Source organism: Chlorella variabilis (genome assembly GCF_000147415.1).
Source record: "Chlorella variabilis unplaced genomic scaffold CHLNCscaffold_3, whole genome shotgun sequence".
Classification (NCBI taxonomy): domain Eukaryota; kingdom Viridiplantae; phylum Chlorophyta; class Trebouxiophyceae; order Chlorellales; family Chlorellaceae; genus Chlorella; species Chlorella variabilis.
This window is the reverse complement of record NW_005435085.1, coordinates 1,725,246-1,746,353: the sequence shown is the minus strand read 5'-3', so window position 1 is coordinate 1,746,353 and position 21,108 is coordinate 1,725,246. Positions and strand designations below refer to the sequence as shown.

Here is a 21,108-nt window from a genome sequence, read left to right as displayed (position 1 = left end):
GGGTTCTGGTGCTGTTGTGAGGCGTGGTGGTAATGGTAATGGTAATGGTAATGGTAATGGTAATGGTAATGGTAGTGGTGGGGGGGGTGGAGGTGTGCCGGGATTGGGCAAAGGCACGGGAGGGCGCGGGAGCCGCCCCTGCTGCAGAGGGCAGGCGCCCGTGGGCAGCACCAGGGCTTGCGGGGCGGGGGGCGCACCTGTGAGGTGCTGCAGGGCCAGCACGGTCTTGCCGGCGCCCGTCCAGGCGCCCAGCAGGACCAGCATGAGGCTGGGCAGCGCGTTCCATCCGCGGAACAGCTGCAGGAGGGCAGGGGAGCAGGCGCTGGTGATGGGTGAAGGTTGCCTGAACCCTGCTGCTGCACCTGCCAGGCTGGGGACGTGGTGGCAGCCGCTCTGCGCCCCAAGAGGGTCAGGGGCTGTGGGTGCTGGCAGATGGCGCCTGCACCAGCACACCACGCGGACAAAGGCAAGGGCGAGCGCCTTGCCTTGTAGTAGCCCCGCGCCAGCTCCCAACCGCTGCTGGCTGGCAGCTGCTCCTCGACCTCAGCCACAGACGGGGGCACCGAGCCAAAGGGCCGAGCCACAGCCTGCGCCCGCAGGGGCCGCTGGATGCCGCTGCTCCTGGGGTGGGCGCCTGGGCCAGCGGCGCCGCTGCGGGGCACGCCGGCCGCAGCACAGGCGGGGAGGCGGCGGGAGGAGCCTGCGCTTCCGAGACTGCGTGGAGCGCGCTTGGTTGCAAGAGGGCGCCCCACGCGGTCGGTGCACGCCCCTGCGTTCATTCTGGAGCCTTGGCTTTTGAGTTGCAGCGTGTCGGTTCAGTGCCGAGTGCCACTTTCGCTGTGGGCCACACAAGATGGCTGTGCAGCAGTGTTATGCATTAATTGTGCTTCTGGCAGCAAGCGGAGGGCCAGAGCCTTCATGCGGGAGGAAGGCAGCGAGGCGGAGGCGCAGGCGCAGAAGGCGAAACATTTTAAGACCCCTGTCGTCCATCAGGCCAGGGCAGTTGGGAATGAGGGCCAGTCACTAACTCGCTGCACGCTTGACCTGCCCCAGGTCAAGCGTGCCCCCGCCTGCCTGCCGCCTCCTCGACCCGCGCCTCCCGGAAGTCCCCAGGCTGCCTTCCTCACGCGGGCATGATAATGGTCACATGGAGGAGGGGCACATGCACAAAAGTTGCTGATCCTAATGAAGATGCAAACATGGCCGTGCGCAATTGTTGGTGACGCGGTGACGGGTGCGTGTGGGGTGCAATGCGGCAAAAGAAGAGGCGAGAAGTGATACAGGGGAAAAGGTAAGCAGCAGTGCTAAAGAAACGGAAAGAGCAAGGTAGTACAGGAAAAATATAAAGAGAGAAGTGCTGAACTAGCTGATAAGATTGGTACGGGGTAACAAGGGGACGCCCCAGCAAGTATGTGTGGGTTGATGTGGTCAGTGTTTTCGTTTCATGTCAGCCAGTGCGGCCCGGAACTCTGTTTCGTCCAGAGGTCGAACCTGCAGGCATACACGGCAATGGAGGCTTGAACCAATGCACGCTGCTGCACACGTGTTCAACCCTGGGAGCGGGGAGGGTGGAGGCCAGTCGACCCCCGCGGCAGCGAGCACAAAAGCCCGTGCCTTGGCTCATTCAAGCAAGCTATTCAAGCCTGCTGTGAGGCAGCATGCACACAAAGCTAGCTGGGGAACGAGCTGGTGCATGGCAGCCCACCTGCGCGAGGTTGCAGTTTTGGTCTACGTTTTTGGGCGTCTTGTGCCCGACGAGCGAGGTGAGCAGACCTGGAGTGCTGCGCGCGAGCTGGAGTAACCGCGGCGCAGTGTCCTGGATGTGTTGCAACTGCGGCATGCCGTCAACTGCCTGCGTCACATCTGGCTTCCGCAGCAGCTCTGCCTCCATGAGCGGCCCGCTGCCAAACACCCCCAGGCCCAGCTGCAGGCAAGCAGTTGGGGCACAGGCAGCAGCAGGCCATGTCAGGGGTCGAGCAAGGGAGGTTTGGCAGCCACGTCACACACACACTCGAGCACAGCAGCGCAAGTCAGCCTGCACTGCGATGTGCGCCAGCAGCCGGCTGCCGCACGTGTTACGACAAGCGGCCGCCCCAAACCCACCTTCTCAGCTGCCTTCATGAGCGTCACGCGTGTGCGCACGCCATCTTGCACCAGCTCCTGCCAGGGCTTTGACCAGGCCTCCGGCATGCCCGCGCTGACGGGGAGCTGGATGTATCTGCACCACGCGGCGCGACGCAGCAGCGCAGCAAGGTGAGAGCCGCCACGTGCGGCAGTGGGCAGGTAAGATTGGCAGGCAATGTGATGCCAGGCAGCAGCACTGCTGGCGTTCACCAGCGGCCACACGGACAATCCATCCCAGCCAGCCGGTAAGCCACCCACCTAAAGCCGTGGTCCTTGCCTCCCACCTCCTCAGCCAGCTCCACTACCGACTGCAGGCTGAGGTGCTGGCGGTGGCCCGGTGGCACCCTGCAGCAGCGCATGCTCCGCGACGCTCAGCAGGCAGGCAGGCAGGCAATAGCGCTGTACAAGGCTCTACGCCGGGGCAGGGCTGCGACTGTGGCTGCGCCCCTCCACTTCCCACACCCCAGACACGCATGCTGTGCATCGCCCTGCCACTCCGCCACACAGCCGCACCTAAAACAGCTCCAGGAGGCGATTCCGTAGGCACGCATCTTGCCCACAGCTCGTGCCTGCTCGCAAAACTCAAACCCGGCGCGCAGCCGCTGCAGAGGCAGGTGGGACGCACAGCAAAGGAGGTCAATGTATGACAAAGTGGCAGGGCACGTGGTGTCTGATGCCGCTGTGCCAGGGATGGCAATGGAGTTACTTATACGCGGCACGGCTGCGCAGCTAGTTGCTGGTACGAAAAGCTGCCATGGCCCAGCCGGAGGGAAGGGCAGGGCAGCACCTGCATGAACGCCTGCTGTCCCACTTGCGCCAGCTGGCTCTCCGCAGGGTTGTGCAGGTATAAGAGATCGACGGTGGTGACGCCCATCTCAGCTGCGCAACAAGTGGGCGGGGAGAAGCAGTCGCATGTGAGACGTTGCGGTCTTGCAGCAGCACAGAACTCTACATCTGGGCTGCTTGTAGGCCCTTCTGCCATTCCTGCAGGAATCGCCCCCCACTGCCGCCGCGGCTCACCTAGGGAGCGGTCTAACGAGGCAAGGAGGTATGAGGGGTGCATGCTGTGCACGTCGTTGACGACATCTGTCGGAAGCACCTCGCCCTCCTGCAGCAGCCGCTCCATCAGGCCGTCTGGGGAGTAGCCAGCCTTGGTGGAGATGAAGAGCTGGTCCCGCTCGGCATCTCCCAGCAGGCGCAGCGCGTGTAGCGCTCGTCCCACCGCCGTCTCCGCCCGTCCCCCTCTATAGTTGGCCGCGGTGTCTATGACGTTCCAGCCCGATGCTATAGACTGCAGGCGAGCAAGGCCATACATGTGGGCGGCTGGGTAAGCATGCAGAGCCTTCTGTTTCTCGAGCCTTCTGTTCCTCCCACTGCGCCCAGAGCCCGACTGGCAACCGCAAATAAGCCCTTGCAGCAGCCGGGACACATGCAAACCGCAGGCTTGCCTTGAGAATCGCGGTGGTCACCGCCTCGTCGGTGGCATCGTCGCCGGCGCCCAAGTAGGTTCCAATGCCCAGGCTGCTAAGTGTGAGGGAAGCATTTGAGGCGTGCACTCCTGCAGCAGGCAGAAAAAGGGGTCAACAGCAGGAGGGCATGCAGGCACTGCGGTAAACGTGAGCGCCAATGCACCATGGGCGCATAGCAAGCCAAATGCTCCAACGGGCGAGGTCAGATGTGCCAGCTGGCGCGCGCGCAACGGGCGCAGCAGCATGCGGCCGGGCTCGCCGCCGCTGCGCTTGCACCGCCGCACCTGTGTAGCGTACTGCATGCTCGCGGAAGTGCCCGGCAGCGGCCTCGTCGGCGCCAAGTGCGAACCGCGCGGTGCCCGCCGGCGTGGCGTGCCCACCCCAAGGGCCGCTGGCTATGCTGGCGAAGCAGGAGGGCAGCACCTTGCAGCTGGCCTTGCAGCTCTTCCGCATGAAGACAGGGTTGCGCAGGCACTCGCCAATGCGGGCCCAGCCTGGGCAGTGGTCTGGACGGTCATCTGGCGGGCACAGGGGGTCTAAGGCCACGCCGACAGTGCCGCTGGCGACGCCGCCCGCGACGCCCCCCAGCTGCTGCTTCACTGCCGCCTCCGCCGCGGCTCGCCGCTTCTGCTCGGTGTAGCCTATGAGTATGACGTCCCGCTCCTCTAGCCGGCCCGCGGCCGCGCCCTGGAGTAGTGTGAGGGTGAGGAGGAGAACCAGGGGCGCCGCGGGCCGGTCGGGTCTTCGTAGGACGCTGTCTCTGCGGCTCATGCCATGATGAGCGGGGAAACTGCGCGCGCAGTCGCTGGTTCTTGGTCTTCAGCCCTCGCGGCGTGCATGGGGCGAGCCGCACAGAAGCTGCGATGATGGAAACGCCCGCGAGAAGGGTAATCGCTTGATCCCTGTTTGGGGTCCCTCCTGTAGTCGATGATCATGTGCTGCGACCGGCAGTGTGTGTGCGGGGTTTGCCCCCTTCCGACCCTTCGGACCCCTTGTTACCGTGCCCTCGCCTTGAATCCGTCTGGTTGCAGAGTTTGGGAACGCTCCGGTCGAAGAATCCAGCGCGAATACCTCGGCCGCAGGCTGGGGGAACCGCTTCCACTCCAACTCCACGTGCTCCACGTGGCGCTGTGACACGCCCTGCACAAGGATGGGCGAGCCAGGGCCTCCCAAATCAATTGTAGACGGTGGGGATGTCGTTCCATCACCGCGGGCATTGGGGGACGTCTGTCTAACATGGGTTGGCTGCTGGGGTGGCTGTGGGGCCCAGGCAGCGCCGGCAGCAATGCCCAACGCGCCCACAGAGCCCAGCGGGAAATGACTAGCAGCGCGGAGGCGTCCGATGGCTACGCAGTGGCCCTTCAAATGGCAGGCAGCGCCTTGGGGGCTAAGAACCGCACTATCGCCGAGCTCCAGCGGCGCCTGGAGCAAGCAGAGCAGCGCAGCAAGGTGGCAGGGCCTCCGCCAGCCTTGGCGGCGCAGGCGGCTCAGGAGCAGGCGTCGACAGCCCAGGCCCGCCTGCTCGCCGCCCTGTCGCGCTGCCAGGAGCTGGAGCAGCGCCTGAACGCCGCGCCCGGGGAGCGACGCCGCGCGGTGCAGGCCGCGCTGCACAGCGCCTGCGCCGAGGAGCAGGCGGCCGCTCACTCGCGCCTCGAGGCGGAGCTGGCGGCGGCGCGGGGCGAGGCGCGCCGCCTGGCCGCTGCCCAGCAGCAGCTTGTCGGCCAGCTGGAAGCAGAGCGAGCCGCGTCACAGGAAGCCAGGCAGCAGCTGGGCGCCGCCAACAAGCAGCGCGCGGCCGTCAGGCAGCAGCTGCAGGCGGTGAAAGGCGAGCTGGCAGAGGCCCGGCGGGCGCAGGACAGCGCCGCCGGCGCCCTGGCCCTCTTGGATGCAGACTTTGCCGCGCTGCGACAGGAGAATGCAGAGGTGGGTGCTGCGGGCTGGGGCTCCTGTGTGGTGTGCTGTCCAGATGGAGCCACTCTGGCACCTGCCCTGCATTCACGGAACCCGCCCCGCCACCTGCACGCCCCACCTGTTCGCCGTGCTGCGCAGCTCCAGTCCATGCTGACCCAGCGGGAGTCGGCCTACCTGACGCTGCTGGAAACGGTGCAGGTGGGTGGGCAGGCTGGCAGGCTGCAGGGCATCCCCGTTTGTGATTCTGCAGCCTAGTAGCCTAGCCCTTGGGGCTGCCCCCCCCTCCCCCACGGAGCAGCTCTTGACAGCTGGCGCGACTGCAACGCTGTGCCCGGCGCTGAGCTGGCATGGGCTGCTGCGTCGCCCCCTGCCCCGCGGGTCGCAGGAGCTATTCCGCCAGCACAGCCCTCCGGCACGGAGCGCCAGCGGCAGCGGGGAGCCCAGCCCCTCCAAGACCGGTGGGTCGCCCGGATGTGGGGCGGCTGCCTTGCAATCCCGCTTGGCGCTGCTTTTGAGATGCCCGATGCTGCATCTCGCTGGCTGCCTGCCTGCTGGAGAGCTTTCCCTGGCTGTGTGCTATAACCCGCATACTGCCAGGGAAGTCCCTTGGCTGGGGGCACCCAGCTGGTGTACACCTTGACCGACTGTGGAGCATGCTGCGGGGCCTGTGCGCAGAGGGGGGGCAGGATGATGATGTGGCCGTGCGGCTGCAGATCAAGCTGCAGGAGTGGCAGCAGCGGCTGGAAAGCGCGGCCAAGCTGCGCTCGACAGACCGCCACGCGGCCAGCGAGGCGGCGGGAGGCACGGTGCCTGGCGCCAACCACTCGGCAGCAGGGACAGCGGTGGCTGGGTTTGGCAGCAGCCACAGCGTGTTGGGTGACGGCCTGCACCGCAGCAGCCCTGACAGCAGCGGCAGCCTGCAGGCGGCACACGCCAGCAAAGTGCAGGCAGCCATCGAGGCGGCGGCAAGCGAGGGAGGCACCAGCAACGGCAGTGGCGGCAGCCGAGGGGCAGCAGGGAGCTGCGCCGCGGGTGCCACCCCCGGCAGCAGCACCACCACCAGCACAGCTGCGGTGGCAATCAGCGTAGGCGTGGCAGCATGCTCGCCCACCTCCTCTCGCACCCCAGCCGCCGCAGCAGCAGCCCTGGCCACATCGCCGCCAGCAGCCGGCTCAGCCCGCGCCGCCGCTTCAGAGCCGGACTCACTGCAGCCGCAGCCACGACAGGTCCAGCAGCAGGCCCAGCGGCAGCCGCAGAAGGTGTGGCGTGACAACCCGCTGGCAACCCCCCCACAGCATCGGGGCAGCCGCATCAAAGCGCTGGGCCTCCGGGCAGCTGGCTCCCCAGGCCAGCCGCAGGCGCAGCAGCGCGATTCACGCAGTGGTGCAGAGCCAGCTGCGGGAAAGGCCTCGACTCCAGGCAAGGCAGGCAGTGTGCTTCGAAGCAGCAGCGGTGTCGGTGCCAGGCCTGGGTCCGGTGGCGCCACGGCTGCCGCCCCACGCCGGCTGGCCTCCTCACCGCTGCCTTCGGCAGTAGCTGGCTCTGCGGCGCGTGCAGAGGGCCGCACGGCTGCCAGCCCCCGCAAGGTGCCTGCTGTGGCCGCCATACCCGAAGATGGCAGCGGTGATGAGGCAAGTGCCGGCGACCTGGCAACCGAGTTTGCTCACAAGCTGTGCGACCAGCTCAACATCCACAGTCCCACCCACAAGACCAGCACCAGCGTGGGCGGCGGCTGGCAGCCAGAGGCAACTTAGTGGGTGTCGGTTTCCAACCCTAGCGATAGCTTGTCGTGCCACAGTTGGTAGGGCGTGCCTAGCTCAGTAGTGATTCTGTTTGCGCTATTGATTCGCCAGCCATAGCTGTACATTTGATATCGTTTTCGGTGAGCAGAGCGTGGCTAGCTTGTAACCTGAGAATGGGTGATGAGAGGAGCCTGCTGCTCATCAACATCAACCACGTCCAACACTTCCTGAGTCGTGTATGCCGTTTTGCAGCGTGGGGTGGGTGAGATTACACCTCTTAAGCGCAGCAAATGGAAAGTGGAAAGTGCAAGCAAGTTATCTTCTCCCAGCGAGCGGGCGCAGCAACCCGCGAGCCGTCGCAGTCAGCCGAGGGCCAGCAGCCTCTCATGGGATGGTGGTGCAATGGTCCCATTGCTCCACGCGCGAGCCAAGCCCCCAGCAGCGGCGAGGCCCAACCAAGAATGGTACAAACAAGTTTTTGGGCCGGAGCGAGCTCAGTACGTGCCGCCAAGCAGGTTGTGGGTGGTGTCGGTGAGGAAGGGGAGCGAGACGCCTGCAGAACACGATAGAACAGGGGGGAGAAAACCACGTCGGTCAGCAAGGAAAGCCGCTGGGCGGCAACACGCTGGCGCAGCAGCTCCCAACCCCGCCGAGCCCAGCAAAAAGCAGTGCATCCCCACGGGATAACAGTGCAAAAACACAGAATTGGGCATGCAAACAGTGCCGAATGAGCCCCAGACCGCAAAAGAAGACCAGGCGCACCGTTGTTGACAAAGTGGTTCTTCCACGGGTTGGACAGGTGGTCCGCCAACTGGTCCAGGGGGCTGCCGGGCTGCGCGTTGTGCTGGGCCACAAAGCCCAGGAAGGCCAGCATGGCGAGGCGGCCATTCTTGATCTCCTTGAGCTTCCACCCGGCATAGTCGTTCTTGGTGAACGACAGGGGGTCAAAGCCTGCGAGCGGGCAGCGGCGTTGCGGGCCGGATGGGCGACCAGCAGGGGCACACGAGTGCAATGGCGGCGTGCAGGGCACGGCCACGCACCGCGCCAACCACCTCCCTGCTGCCCCAGGCCCTCCTTTTTGTCATCCACCGCAACCGGTACACGTTGCCTGCGGCGACCGGCAGCGTCCCTTTCCCACGCACCGGGGTAGCCAAGCTCGACATACTTGATCGAGTTGCCGAAGGGGTCAGACACGTTGGAGCCGGGCTTGAAGTAGTCCTGCAGGGGCAGGAGGAGGGAGGGAGCAGAAAGAGGGGCGGGCAGCAGCAGTGAGCGGAGCGACGTGGGAGCTGAGCGCACAACGAGGGATGCGGCACGCGCGGGAGGCGCCCAACAGGGGCGGCGGGATGGCGCCAGTTACCGGCCCGGCCCCCACCTGCGCGCGGTTGCACTCGGCCCACGCAAACAGCAGGAAGCTGATGGCGATGAGGGTCTCCTTGGGCGCCCAGAAGGTGTTGTTGCCGGCGTCGAACCAGTAGACGTCCGCGGCCTTGCCGCCCAGGCCGGTCTTGTGCAGCAGCTCCTGGGAGAGGCGGGCGAGGGGGAGCGGGGCAGGGCGTGTGGGTAGGCAAGGCATGCGCGGGAGGACTACAATGTGGGGAGACCCACAGCTGGGGGCATCTCGCAGCTGCATGGGCAGGGCATGGGCACGGCGACAGCAACCACAGCACGACAGGCGCGGCGGCGGCGGCGGCACCACACCTGCACCAGGATGCCCGCCACGCCCAGCATCGCCCAGCGGCCGTTCTGCAGCTCGGCCTGGGTGTACCACTTGAGGGCGGCCTCGTCCTTGCCCAGGCTGAGGGGGTCGAAGCCGAAGTCTGCGGGGGTGGACGAGGGGGGTGCGAGGTGAGGAAAGGAGGGGCAGCAGCGGCAATGCGGTGGGGCTGCTGCACTCTGCCATGTGCCGCAGAACTGCACTCGCCACGACTGTCCGGTATGCTTGGATGATATGCTATGCTGCAGCTGTGTGCCCCCAAACATGCGCTGGCCAGGCTGGCGGTCGGCGGGGCGCCGCCGCTGGCCGCTGCCTGCTCACTTCCGGCCAGGTCCTTGCCCTTCAGGTGGGCTGGCACCTCGGCGCTCATGTCCCAGCCAGCGGCGCGCACCACCACGCTGGAGCGGCGGGATGGCTGCAAGGCAGGGAGGAGGGCCAGGGGAGTCGGTGGGGAGCCCCGGGCGCCTGGACGCCGCCCCAGGGCGTCCATCTGCCCACATCTGGCTGCTGTTCTGCCCCAGGAGGCCGCTGGGAGCCCCGCAGCGGCCCGCCTCACCCGCACCGCCACGGCGGGCTTGACGAAGCTGGCGGCAATGCAGGCCTGCATCTTGGTGCTGGAGGGGTCTCAACTACCGGGTGGAGTGGGACAAAGCCTGCGCGGGGCGGGGCCCCAGCTCTACCCTCCCACCCCAGCACGAATCTAAGCTCATCCCATCTTTCCACTCCCCCATCTTGTTTCTCGCTCTGCGCGCCCCTGTGCCCTCATTCCACTTGTCCAACTCGTGGAGTCACTCATCACAACTCGACAATGCAGGCCCTGAGCGCCAAGACCGCCGTCGCCGGCACCCGAGTGGTGAGCCTCCCTCCCTCTGTCGCCGCTGGGCGGCCAGGGGCCCCAGATCGACACGGGATGGCCAGTATCGCCCATGGGGCGTCAGCCAGCCCCCCAGCCGGCCCTGTCCAACATCTGCGGGGCATCAACCCAACCCGGAGCCTCCCTTGCTTGGCGTGCGGGGAGGCTGCGAGGCGCGGTCAGGGGGGCAATCATCTAGATGGACAGCCCGCAACCCTGATCGCCGGGGGCCTCGCCCTTTACTTTGCCGCGCGCAGGTGGCCAAGGCTGCCGGCCCCGCCCGCGCCGCGCGCTCCGGCGTGGTGGTGCGCGCCGCCGCCCGCGCCAACTGGCTGCCCGGCAACGACTTCCCAGCGCACCTGGAGAACAGCCCACTGCCCGGCAGTGAGTAGCCGAGGGCTTGGCTTGCAGCGGAACTTGTTGATTCAAGCAATGCGGGGCCCAACAACGCCCGGAAACGCTCCACCCTGCCTCTCCTTGGTGCCACCCTGTTGACCTGCCGCTGTCCAACATGCTATCGTATCGCGTCTCCCGTGCCTCCATCGCAGACTTCGGCTTCGACCCGCTGGGCCTGGGCGCCAACCCCGAGCGCCTGGCGTGGTTTGCCGAGAGCGAGCGCGTGCACTGCCGCTGGGCCATGCTCGGCGTGGCCGGCATCCTGGTGCAGGTGCGATGGCTGGCTGTGGGGCCTGCTGCGCCCGCTGCGTGCGTGGTGGGCGGCGTGCAGCGGCGCAGCACAGCACGGGGTGCGGCCTGGGGTGCACGCTTCAGGGCAGCGGCGGCGCTGAGAAGACGCGGCTGCGCTGAGAAGACGCGGCTGCGCAGCGAGCAGACTGCACTGCGCGGCGAGCCGCGGCCCTGCAGCGGGCTTCCCGCCGCGGCCTGCCGACGCTGCCAATGACAGCACGGCTGCCCAGCGTGGGGCGGGCCGGCCGGCCAGCCGGCATCCGGCAGCAGGCATCCCTCGCCACCCCCTCAATGCACCCACACATCACCCGCTGCTGCTGCCCACCGCCGCAGGAGCTGGTGAGGCCCGACGTTTTCTGGTACACCTCGGCTGTGGATGTGGAGCTGCCCTTCGACATCACCGGCCTGGTGGCCTTTGAGCTGTTTGTCATGCACTGGGTGGAGTCTCGCCGCGGGTGCGACACGCAGCACGCTGGCACCCCCGCATGCTGTGTTTGGAGCCCTGCCTGCTGTGTGCGGCAGAGCTCTGCGTGCGGCGCACGAGCCGTGCCAGGCCTGGCGGACGTACCTGCGTTGGAGTTCACCCCGCCTGCACCCTCATGCTGCTGCCCCCTCCGTTACTTTCTTCCTCCAGGTATGACATCAAGAACCCCGGCAGCATGGACCAGGACCCCATCTTCTCCAACTTCAAGCTGCCCTCGCACGAGGTGCGGCGCAGCGTGGTGTGGCACTGCATGGGGCTGTGGCGGCAGCCGACAGCTGGCGGCGGCTGGCTGGCTGGCTGGCAGCGGCCCCTGGCAGCTTGTTGGGCTGTTGGTGGCCGTCTGGGCCTGGCACAGCACTGGAAAACTGCGGGCTGGGTGGTGTGTCGGATGGCGGGCTGCGCTGGTGCCTGACGCGCCTGGCCTGCGCGTCCCCCTCCCCTCCCCGCCCTGCCTCCCCGCAGCCCGGCTACCCCGGCGGCATCTTTGCGCCGTTTGTGCCCGGCTCCATGGAGGAGCTCAAGGTGAAGGAGATCAAGAACGGTGAGCGGCCCTGAACGCTGGTGGGGTTTTGAGTGCCTCTGTCTGCCAGTGTGCTGCGTGCGGCGTGCTGCTGCTTGTGGTGGAGGGCAGTTGTGTGGCCACAACTCTGAGCCCGCGAGCCCCGCCCCACAACCTCCACACACGCGCACGCGCTCTGACCCCGCCGCCGCCTTGCCCCTTTGCTGCAGGCCGCCTGGCGATGCTTGCCTTCATCGGCTTCACCATGGCCGCACAGATCTCCGGCCTCAACCCCCTTGCGGCCCTGGGCGAGCACCTGTCCGACCCCCTGAACACCACCATCTGTGCGTGGCAGCCGCCGCTGCCGGCCGCTCGCGCCGCTCCAGCCTGCCGCCCGTGCTGGGCTGCCGCTGGCTGTGGCCATCGGGTGGGAGCCCCTTGCAGCGGGCCCCATGCTGCTGGTCCAGGACGCTTCTTGCGCCCCGCCCTCGCCGCCACGCTGACCACCACCCACCCTCGCTGCCTGCCGCAGTCTCCAAGGCGGTCGTCGTGCCCGGCCAAGCCATCGTGCCCCCCTGCAAGATCCCGGACACCGTCACCTTCCAGGGTGAGCCTCGCATGTGGTGAAAAGAAGAAAAAACACTCCCTCTCCCCCCATCGGGCTTTGGCAGATGCCACAGGTCGCCATCAGCCACCACAGCTCTGGTTGCCGCCTTTGCGCTGCCTCTGCTGACCGTGCCCTGGCCACTCTTCTGGCTCCATCGCTGCAGGCGTCTCCATCCCCGCGGGCTGCTTCCTCCACGCCCTGGTCAGTACCACTCAGTACCCCTCAGCACCACTGCAGATGCGCTGTGCTGGTTGCAGCGCGGCCGGCCTGTGCACGCCGATTGGCAGCTTCTGACTCCCTGCCTCCTGCCCGCCCTCTGCTGCTGCAGTGGCCATGAACGTGCTTGGACGCCTGACTCCCTGACTCGCGCGTCGTCGCATCCCTTGCTGCCGCTGGGCGTGCTGCTGGGCAGCTCCCCACACTGAGAAGAACTTTTTATTTTGCTCTCCGCTGGTGTATCCTGTCTCCCTGCTGCTGGGGTTGTAACCATTCATTCCTGCAACGTTGGAGGAAGCAGGGAGGATGGCATGAAGTGGTGGCCCTGCGCCAGAGCCACAGCCAGCCAAGGGAATGCATAAGGCACGCTGCTTTGCTGAGGAGGGGCACGAAAACAGCGGCTCCCTTGCTGCTCATCCCTGGCCCCTGCCCTGAAGCAGAGACGACAGAAAAGCTGCAGGCCCCCTCTCAACACATCATCACAGGCCACTTGCAGAAGACATTTACAAATAAACCTAGTACGATGGCCGCGGCATGCGTGCTGGGCATGCGTCGTGCTGGGGGTGGGGTGTGGGCCAGGAACTGAGGGGCACAGGAACAAAAGGGGACAGCCAGGGGAGGACAGGTTGGATCATTGCAAGGGGAGGCTGAGGGAGCCTGCTCCGCTGGGGTGGGGGCAGTAGGAATGAAAGAGTGGGGAACAATATAATTGAGGGGCGTGGGGGCGGCACGAGTGCAGGTGCAAAGAAAACGGTGAGTACGAGGCCGCAGTGCAGCGAGGCACAGGAGCAGCAAAACTGCCAAGGGTAGATAAGAGATACTGAAGAAAGAAGGAAGGGGAGGGGGTACACAAGGTCGGCGGCGCATCATCGCGGGCTGGCCGCATCACGGCTGGTGCGCGTCGCCGCCCGCGCCGGCGGCGGCAGCGAGGCGCTGGAAGGACGCCGCGCGCCGCGACGCCAGGCGCACGCTGGCTCCGCCGCGGGTCAGCTGGTGGCGCACGAGGCGCGAGTAGGCGCCGGCCGGGCGGGCCATGAGCTGCGGGCGGGGCAGGGAGAGCGGCTTGTGCGTGAGGGTCCCGCACACGCTTGCGCCGAGTGTCGTGGAGTGGCACGGCACAGCGCACGCAAGTCGGCCCAGCACCGCAGCAGCCGGCCAGCCACCTGCACCCACAGAAACACACAGACACCTGCATAGCCACACCCCACCAGCCCACCTCCTCGTGCGGGCCCTGCTCAATGATCTTCCCACGGTTGACCACGGCAATCACGTCGGCGTCGCGCACAGTGCTGAGCCTGCAGCAGGCAGCAGGCAGGCAGAACAGCCCCAAAACATGAGAGGCAAGTGGAGCACCGACACGGCTTGAACCAGCCACAGCAGGCAGCGAAGCGGGCTGATTGCCGGCCCGCACGCACCTGTGCGCCACCACAACGGTGGTGCGCCCCACCATCAGCCGGTCCAGAGCATCCTGCACCACCTTCTCGCTCTCCGCATCCAGCGCTGAGGTGGCCTCGTCCAGCAGCAACACCTGCAGGCGCAGGCGCAGGGGGCGGAGGCAGAAGCGCAGGGCGCGGCGTGGGTCAGAGAACTGCCGCACGGCAGCAACGCGGCCTGTTTCAGCCCGGCCATCGCCTTTCTGACAGCTGCCTGGCAGCTGCCTGGCCAGCGCAGCCAACGGGCAGTACTGGAGCAAGCAAGGGGCAAGAGCCACTGGCACTGCCGCTGGCTGACTTTCTTCTGCCCGGGGCCTGCCCCCACCTTGGGGTCCTTCACGATGGCCCGCGCGATGGCCACCCGCTGCTTCTGGCCGCCGCTGAGGGTGATGCCGCCCTCGCCCAGCTGCGAGCCAGAAAGGGAGGGGAGGGCGGGCGCGTTTCAGGCAGGCAGGCATGCTGGCTGGCACAGCCGATGGGGAACACCTGGTCCAGGTGGAGGCCTCTGCCTCCCATACGATGTACTGTAATTGTACCGCCGATATACAGCTGTGGACAGCTGTGCAGCAGCCGTGCAGCAGCTGCACCGCACCTTGGTGCCGTACTTCTCGGGCAGGCGGGCAATGAAGGTGTGGGCGTTGGCCGCCCGCGCGGCCGCCTCCACCTGCTCATCGCTGGCATCGGGCCGCCCATACCGGATGTTCTCTGCCAGGCGGGGCAGCGGGGCAGGGCAGGGAGGCAGCATGCACACCTCAGCGGCGCAGCGAAGCTGGAGGGATGCAAGGCTTGCAGGGCGTGGGGCGCGCCAGACGGGGGAGCCCATGGGCACGGAATGAGGAGGCCCTTCCCTCCACAACACACCCCACACAAACACATACACCCGCATGCACACCCACCCGTGACGGTCATGTTGAACAGCACCGGCTCCTGCCCCACCAGCCCAATCTGCTCGCGCAGCCAGCGCAGGTTGAGGTCTCGGATGTCGCGGCCGTCCAGCAGCACCTGCGCAGGAGCAGGTGGCGTGTGTGTATGTGTGAGAGGATGGGGGTTGTGGGCAGGGCGGCGGGCACCGATGTGGGGCGTGCCCACGCGTCCTCCCAGCAGCCCCTCCAAGGTAGGCTGCGGGCAGGTGTGGGGACACTTGCCACACACACTGACACACACGCACGCACACACATACACACACACACACACGCGCGCCCACCTGCCCCGCCAGCGGATCGTAAAACCGCTCGATCAGCGCCACGACGGTGGACTTGCCGCTGCCGCTCTCGCCCACCAGCGCCACAGTCTTGCCCTGGGGCACGTGCAGGCTGAAGTGGCGGAAGACCTTGACCTCTGCGGGGAGGGCAGCAAGGAGAGGCGGATGGGCACGGCGGGCGCGGCAGGAGGAGCAACAGCGGGCGCGGTGAGAGGGAGGGCGGGCATGGGACGGGGCAGCGCAGGGTGGAGGCACCCGGAGGACAGCAGCAGGAGCACGGCACGCGGAGGCAGGAGACGGGGTGGTCCTCGACAAAGAGGACCACCCCACCAACACACCGCAAGGCACACCTGGGCGCTGCGGGTAGGCAAAGGTGACGTCTCGAAGCTCCACCTCCCCGCTGACGGCCAGCGGCTGGGAGCCCTCCTGCGGCAGGCAGGCGCCACAGCACACCGCTTCGCACGCGCTCCCACCGGCACACTTGAGTCTAGGGTTGCTGCAGCCGCGCATCGGCGTGCTGCCGGTCCGCAGCAGGCACGCCAGCACCAGGCCCCTCGGCAGTGGCACTGCAAGCCCAGGCCCACCATGCTAGCGGCGTCGATTTTGGGCACGCGGTCGATGATAGAAAAGACGCGCTGGGTGGCGGCCTTGCCCTTGGCCACGTCCGGGAAGAAGAGCTGGGCCTGGGCGGCGCCCATGGCGGCCAGGAAGATGGAGAAGAACACCTGGGGCAGGTCCAAAACATGGTGGCGTGTGAGGAGTTTGGCACCGGGCGCTCTGCTGGTGCGGCCCGCCGGCGCCTGCCTGCCCCTGCTGTGTGCATCGACACCCCCACCCCACCCATATCCCGCAGCGAAGCACGCGCATGCACACACACAGACCAACACCACAGCGCCAGAACCAGAAACCTCACCAGCATAACTTGCTTGAAGGTGCTCTCCCCGTCTGCCACCAGCTGGCCGCCGTACCAGAAGGCCAGGGAGTAGGTGGCAAACAGCGAGAACTGGCCAAAGGCAAAGCCGGCGCCTGCAGCAGGGCACAGGGCAGCGGCGGGCGTGTGGGCAGGGTTGGGCTGCCAGCAGGTGTGGGAGTAAGCCTCCTGCGACCTTCACACACGGCAGGCAGGCAGGCCACCAGGCAGAACAACCAAGCCAGCACGCACAGCCGGCAGGGTGCCGGGGCCAGCCAGAGGTGCTGCTGCGTGCCTGCGGTGTTGGAGCGGCGCCTCGCCTCGAGGGTGGGCACCCGCAGCTTCTTGGCATACAGCTCCGACACCTGCGGTGGGCACGGCGGGGTGGCGCAGCAGCCCAGCCGGGAGTTGGACTGTGTTGAGGGCAGGTGGCAGGCACCGCCTGGACCGGGCCTGCCCAGAGGCAAGCCTCGGAACGGTGCTGTGGACACGACACCAAAGGCGTAAAAAACACGCGTCCCTGCCGCGCTGCACGGCGGCTCGGCTGCAGCACCTCACCTGCCCCTCCATGCCAAAGGCGGCGATAGTCTTGATGTTTGTGAGTGCCTCGGAGGCGGTCTGGTTGGCCTGGGCGAAGGTATCGTCCTCCTGCGCCACCGGGAGCAGAAAAGATCGAGTAAGGAGAGGCAGGCGTGGTGAGGGGTGGCTCAGTGGATGCGGGGGTCCCGCCACCCGCAGCTGCACCGCGAGAAGCCTCCCACACAGACGCCTCAGGCACACCACCCCATGCCTGCCACATCACACACACACCTTGGATGCGCTCTGGATCTGCATCTTGGTGTGGAAGTAGGCGCCGCAGGCCATGACGGGCAGGCAGGCCACCACCACCAGGCTCAGCTTCCAGCCGTTGGTGAATGCCACGATGAGGCCGCCAATCAGGGTGACCAGGTTCTGTGCGAGCAAGGGTGGGAAGCAGGGGTGAGGGTCGAGCTGGCTGGGCGCTGCAGCTGGGCGCTGCGGATGGTCGCGGCGGCAGCCGAGCCCTGGCTCTACTTCTACCCATGAACACAGAACCCACACACATAGGCGGCCACAGCACACCTGCGTCAGCAGGCCCATGGTGTCTCCAAACTGCCCCTTGACCGACAGGGCGTCGGAGGAGAGCTTGGAGGACAGCACGCCGCTGCTGTTGCGGTCCTCATCGTACCACCCCACCTCCTGCGGATTGGAAGAAAGAAACAGGCGTGCAGGAGGCCGGGTGGCGTTTGGTGGGCTGCTTGCTGCGCCTCCGGCAGGCACAGTGTGCTCATGCCTGAGCTTCCGCTCGTGCAACCTCGTCCCGTAACCAGGCCCGACCCCTCGTGAGCATGCAGCCGTGTCGCAGCGCAAGCGCATGTGCACACCTGGCGCAGCAGGGCTCGGAACATGAGGACGCGCACGCGCAGCGCCAGCTTCTGGCCCATGTAATTGAAAGAGTAGGACTGCAGGGTGGGCGGGCAGGGTGGAAAGCATGAAGAACGGGACGGGTCAGAAGGCGACGAGGCACGCTCGGCGCCAAGGTGCGGAGGCAGGCGTGCCCTGGCTCGCTTGACAGCAGGCTTTGAAAAAGCACGCAAGCAAAAAGGCAGTGCAGGGTTGGCCAGCCAAGCTGCCGTGCGGGCAGGGCGGTACAGGCCGGCGGTACGGACCTGGAACATGGCCGCGACGATGGCGCCCACACCAATGGCCACAAACACGAGCGACCACTTCTGGGCGCCGCTGCTGATGTCTTCCACTGCACAGGCGCAGGCATGGAGCGCGGCGCACAGCGAGGCACAGGCACGGAGGGTGAGGCACAACAGCCGGGGAAGCAGCTGCCACAGGATGGGCCCAGCACACACAGGGAGGGTCCGGCCCTCCTCCACCTCTCCAACACGCGTGTTGGAAACAAGTACACAACGGTGACTCGCCTGGGCCGTAGAAGGTATCCAGGATGGAGCTGAAGGCGATGGCAAAGCCTGCGGCGGAAGGGAGGGGAGCGCGCGGCAGCCGTGCTCGAGAATCAAGGCGAACCACAACACACGCTGCAGCTGGGGCTCCCTCAGCGCTCCATAAACAGCCAGGGAGGTAACGACTGCCAGGTGCGGGCCTGGCGGCGCACCCGGCATCATCATGCCCAGCGCCGCCGACCCCAGCATGCCCGTCACCGCCGCCGGCAGCTCAGGCTTGTTCAGCGCCACGATTCGCTTGATGGGCACCTGCAGGCGCAGGCTGCCAAGCCAGCTCAGCACCACATAAACGCATGCGCGCATGCAAGGCAGCTGGCGCTGGCGCTGCGTGATCATGCACCATGCAGCCCGCTGGCCAGGGGCATCTCCACACCCGTCCACCTACCCACCTACTCCCCCACACACAAAGCACTCCCCCGCCACCCACCTTGATCTGCTCCTCCTCGGCCGTCGACTTGCGGTGGTCCACCGCCTCCTGCTCCGCCTCCCGCCGCCGCTTGGTGTCCTTGCGGCGGAAGCTGATGTAGCGGCGCATGCCGCTCATGCCGCGCTGCACGGCGGGGCGCAGCAGGGACATACCAAAATCCCTCGGTGCGAATGCACCACAAACTTGGCAGGGCAGAAAGAAGGGCCAGGTGGGCCGAAAGCCTGCCAAGGCATGCGTGCAGGGTGTTGGTGGGTTTGCTGCACCATGCAACCTGCCCAGCTTGCCTGCAGGGCCATGCCAGGCATGACGCCACGGGCGGCGGCGCTCTGGGACGGGTCTGGAGCGGGAAGGCCCTCTGCGAGTGCCTCTGGCACAACTGTGCCTGAAGACAAGAACACGTAGGGAGAAACAGAGGGACAATCTGGCTCAGAGTTGGAAGTGCTGACTTACGCCGGCACTTTGTCAGCAGTTGGCTGGAAGCCGTTTGCGCAGCATGGGGCAGCATGGGGCGGCGAGTGCAGCCTACGAGCCCCACCTGCTTTCTTGAAGAAGCCGCCTGCCCTGCCAGACTTGTCAGCGGCATCCCCCGACTGCCGCGACAGGCGGGGGGTAATGGCGTCATCCTGTAACCGGGCAGCAGCGCAGCGTTAGCGCACAGCTATCATCTCCCGGCTCTGAGCATGCAGCCGCAGCCTGCGCCTTGCACACTTCTGCCCGGCGTGCCAAGCGCCCGTTGCAGCTCAAAGCAGGCAGCAGGCGGGACGAGGAAGCCGGCTGGTGCTGGCAGGCGACAGACCTCTGGCACAGCCGCCAGCAGGGTCAGCGGGCCCATCCCCTCATACTCCTCCTCCTCCTCCTCGCTGTCCCCTGTGCCGCCGCCCTGCTGCTGGGTGTGCACCAGCGTCCAGTAGGCCCCGCCGAGCGCCATGAGCTCATCGTGGCTCCCCTGCTCCACAATGTGCCCCTGCTTCACCACTGCACACCATGGCGAGGCGGGGAGGAAGGCACGTGCCGCACGCAAGCAGGGTCAACACGAGCCGCCACTGGGGACGGGCAAGGGAGGAGGCAGCGGGCTGTGGCAAACCAAGGCAGTGCCACACCTGCGATCATGTCGGCGCCAATCACAGTTGACAGCCGGTGCGCCACCACCACCTACGGCAGGCACACGACTACCACTCGTCAAGTGCCGGGTGGCCATCCGACAGGTGGCGCAAGCCCACACATATATCCTCACACCGCGCCCGACACACAGCCAGCCAGCAAGCGCAGCCGGCCCGGCCGGCCAGCCGCCCGCAGCCAGGCCCGGCGTGCGCATCGCGTCGACGCGCGACCGACGCACCGTGGTGCGCCCCACCATCAGCCGGTCCAGAGCATCCTGCACCACGTGCTCGCTCTCCGCATCCAGCGCTGAGGTGGCCTCATCCAGCAGCAGGATCTTGGGGTCCTTGAGGATTGCCCGCGCGATGGCGATGCGCTGCTTCTGGCCCCCCGACATCTGCACCCCCTTCTCGCCCACCTGGGTGTCGTACCTGCACGCCTCACGGCAAGCCGCAGCACCATTGGCTCAGGGGCATGTAACGCATGCAGGCATGCATGTAATGGCAAGATCAGGGAAGCAGGCGCATGTGATGCTGGGCAGCTGCGAGTGCCCCTGCAAGCGCTGCCGGCTGGCAGCTCGCGGCGAGGCGGCCGTGCGCGTGCTCACCCCCTGGGCAGGCCAGAGATGAAGTTGTGGGCGTTGGCGGACTTGGCCGCCTCCACAATCTCCTCCATGGTGCATCCTGCTTGATGCAGGGGCAGCCACGCAGCGCACGCTTTGGTCTGAGGGCGCCGCAGGAAAGGCCACAGCACCCGCTGCGACCAGGTCTGCCAGGCATGGGCACGCGTGCCAACCACAACGTGCCAACCACAACAGGCACCTGCTCCCACCAGCCCGCCGGTGTCCCCCAGCACAAGCTGCTGCTGCCAGCCAGCAGGCGCAGCGCACCTGGCTTTCCGAGGCGGATGTTCTCGGAGATGGTCGTGGCAAACAGCGTGGGCTCCTGGCTGACTAGCCCAATCTGGGAGCGCAGCCAGCGCAGCTGCACACAGAGAGGCAGCCAGCAGGCAGCATGCGAGCGCTGGATCACCAGTAACAGCACAAGATGCTGGCATAGGCTGAACAGCTGGCACAGCAGCAGCATGTTCTGCCTCTCGACAAGACAAGCAGCGTGGTTTCTTTGTGCCCTCCAACTTGTTAAGGGGGTCAGTCCCCAATGTGTCCGGAGACATCGTGTTCCGCCCTGATTTGTTTCCTGCTGCGCTGCACCCACCTGCAGCTTCTTGATGTCCACGCCATCGATCAGCACCTCACCCGCCTGCGGATCGTAGAAGCGCTCTGCACAGGCGGGCGGGCACACGTTCAGCAAGTCCAGGGAGGCATGTGCGCACACCTCTGCACCACTTTCTGCTCCCACCCCCCACACGCCTGGTGCCTCCCGCAACTTCAAGCCGCGATTGGCCTGACAGCACACCAGCGCTGCAGGTCTCTGCCCGCATGCACACTCACATCCCCCACCCACCCACCCCGGCTCTCTTGAACCTCCGACTTACCGATGATGCCAATGACGGTCGACTTGCCGCTGCCGCTCTCCCCAACCAATGCTACGGTCTTGCCGGCGGGCACCGTCAGGTTAAACTCGCGGAAGACCTTGACGTCTGCAGCAAGGCAGGGGTGGTGACCGGTGCGTGTGAGAGCTGGGTGTTTGCGTGTGTGAGGTCGCACGTGTGCTGGCAAGCGCAGCGTGGACACAGCGAAACACATAAAGCATTCAAGGAGCCACACGGGCGCAGACGATAAG

General features: G+C 66.5%; 4 protein-coding genes across 4 annotated transcripts in view; 1 reads left to right on the top strand and 3 right to left on the bottom strand.

Annotated features, from left to right (window-relative positions):
- Window positions 1-4,046, bottom strand: part of CHLNCDRAFT_56954 (hypothetical protein) — a gene marked incomplete at its 5' end in the record, with an annotated part of 5,971 nt that extends 1,925 nt beyond the window's left edge. The window contains 9 exons of the mRNA XM_005850648.1: window positions 198-297; window positions 1,706-1,924; window positions 2,104-2,218; window positions 2,383-2,469; window positions 2,638-2,726; window positions 2,912-3,003; window positions 3,145-3,415; window positions 3,594-3,682; window positions 3,878-4,046. Coding sequence (XP_005850710.1) covers window positions 198-297; window positions 1,706-1,924; window positions 2,104-2,218; window positions 2,383-2,469; window positions 2,638-2,726; window positions 2,912-3,003; window positions 3,145-3,415; window positions 3,594-3,682; window positions 3,878-4,046 — 1,231 coding nt within the window. The remainder of the gene's footprint in view (window positions 1-197; window positions 298-1,705; window positions 1,925-2,103; window positions 2,219-2,382; window positions 2,470-2,637; window positions 2,727-2,911; window positions 3,004-3,144; window positions 3,416-3,593; window positions 3,683-3,877) is intronic.
- A 3,694-nt stretch (window positions 4,047-7,740) lies between these two features.
- On the bottom strand, window positions 7,741-9,333 carry CHLNCDRAFT_50418 (hypothetical protein; the record flags this gene model as incomplete). Its single annotated transcript, XM_005850647.1, has 6 exons — window positions 7,741-7,799; window positions 8,009-8,197; window positions 8,389-8,464; window positions 8,622-8,768; window positions 8,948-9,066; window positions 9,285-9,333. The coding sequence occupies 6 exons, from the start codon at window positions 9,331-9,333 to the stop codon at window positions 7,741-7,743; spliced, it is 639 nt and encodes a 212-aa protein (XP_005850709.1).
- A 354-nt stretch (window positions 9,334-9,687) lies between these two features.
- On the top strand, window positions 9,688-12,593 carry CHLNCDRAFT_29899 (hypothetical protein). The gene is made up of 10 exons (XM_005850926.1): window positions 9,688-9,816; window positions 10,074-10,200; window positions 10,365-10,483; window positions 10,837-10,958; window positions 11,138-11,210; window positions 11,450-11,528; window positions 11,717-11,830; window positions 12,019-12,093; window positions 12,257-12,294; window positions 12,422-12,593. Exons 1-10 carry the CDS (start codon window positions 9,772-9,774, stop codon window positions 12,428-12,430), a joined length of 801 nt encoding a protein of 266 aa, XP_005850988.1. The 5' UTR covers window positions 9,688-9,771; the 3' UTR covers window positions 12,431-12,593.
- Window positions 12,594-13,194: 601 nt separating this feature from the next.
- CHLNCDRAFT_34209 (hypothetical protein) overlaps window positions 13,195-21,108 on the bottom strand; it is a gene marked incomplete at its 3' end in the record, with an annotated part of 10,829 nt that continues 2,915 nt past the window's right edge. Inside the window, exons 10-37 of the mRNA XM_005850646.1 lie at window positions 20,861-20,965; window positions 20,581-20,645; window positions 20,256-20,349; window positions 19,974-20,049; window positions 19,608-19,797; window positions 19,369-19,420; window positions 19,065-19,243; window positions 18,804-18,891; window positions 18,553-18,650; window positions 18,269-18,391; window positions 17,994-18,090; window positions 17,803-17,850; window positions 17,542-17,627; window positions 17,257-17,334; window positions 16,955-17,071; window positions 16,664-16,804; window positions 16,412-16,501; window positions 16,149-16,218; window positions 15,857-15,969; window positions 15,528-15,668; window positions 15,294-15,369; window positions 14,947-15,080; window positions 14,639-14,744; window positions 14,335-14,447; window positions 14,068-14,148; window positions 13,725-13,837; window positions 13,526-13,604; window positions 13,195-13,347 (exon numbers count right to left, since the gene is read on the bottom strand). Of these exons, the coding sequence (XP_005850708.1) occupies window positions 13,195-13,347; window positions 13,526-13,604; window positions 13,725-13,837; window positions 14,068-14,148; window positions 14,335-14,447; window positions 14,639-14,744; window positions 14,947-15,080; window positions 15,294-15,369; window positions 15,528-15,668; window positions 15,857-15,969; window positions 16,149-16,218; window positions 16,412-16,501; window positions 16,664-16,804; window positions 16,955-17,071; window positions 17,257-17,334; window positions 17,542-17,627; window positions 17,803-17,850; window positions 17,994-18,090; window positions 18,269-18,391; window positions 18,553-18,650; window positions 18,804-18,891; window positions 19,065-19,243; window positions 19,369-19,420; window positions 19,608-19,797; window positions 19,974-20,049; window positions 20,256-20,349; window positions 20,581-20,645; window positions 20,861-20,965 (2,906 nt within the window). The remainder of the gene's footprint in view (window positions 13,348-13,525; window positions 13,605-13,724; window positions 13,838-14,067; window positions 14,149-14,334; window positions 14,448-14,638; window positions 14,745-14,946; window positions 15,081-15,293; window positions 15,370-15,527; window positions 15,669-15,856; window positions 15,970-16,148; window positions 16,219-16,411; window positions 16,502-16,663; window positions 16,805-16,954; window positions 17,072-17,256; window positions 17,335-17,541; window positions 17,628-17,802; window positions 17,851-17,993; window positions 18,091-18,268; window positions 18,392-18,552; window positions 18,651-18,803; window positions 18,892-19,064; window positions 19,244-19,368; window positions 19,421-19,607; window positions 19,798-19,973; window positions 20,050-20,255; window positions 20,350-20,580; window positions 20,646-20,860; window positions 20,966-21,108) is intronic.

Bases quoted from the DNA above. Each gene is read 5' to 3' on its own strand.
- CHLNCDRAFT_29899 (XM_005850926.1), top strand. From the start codon at position 9,772: ATGCAGGCCCTGAGCGCCAAGACCGCCGTCGCCGGCACCCGAGTG. The intron at 11,211-11,449 runs GTGCGGCGCAGC...GCCTCCCCGCAG, and splicing joins TCAAGCTGCCCTCGCACGAG to CCCGGCTACCCCGGCGGCAT. The intron at 11,529-11,716 runs GTGAGCGGCCCT...CCTTTGCTGCAG, and splicing joins GGTGAAGGAGATCAAGAACG to GCCGCCTGGCGATGCTTGCC.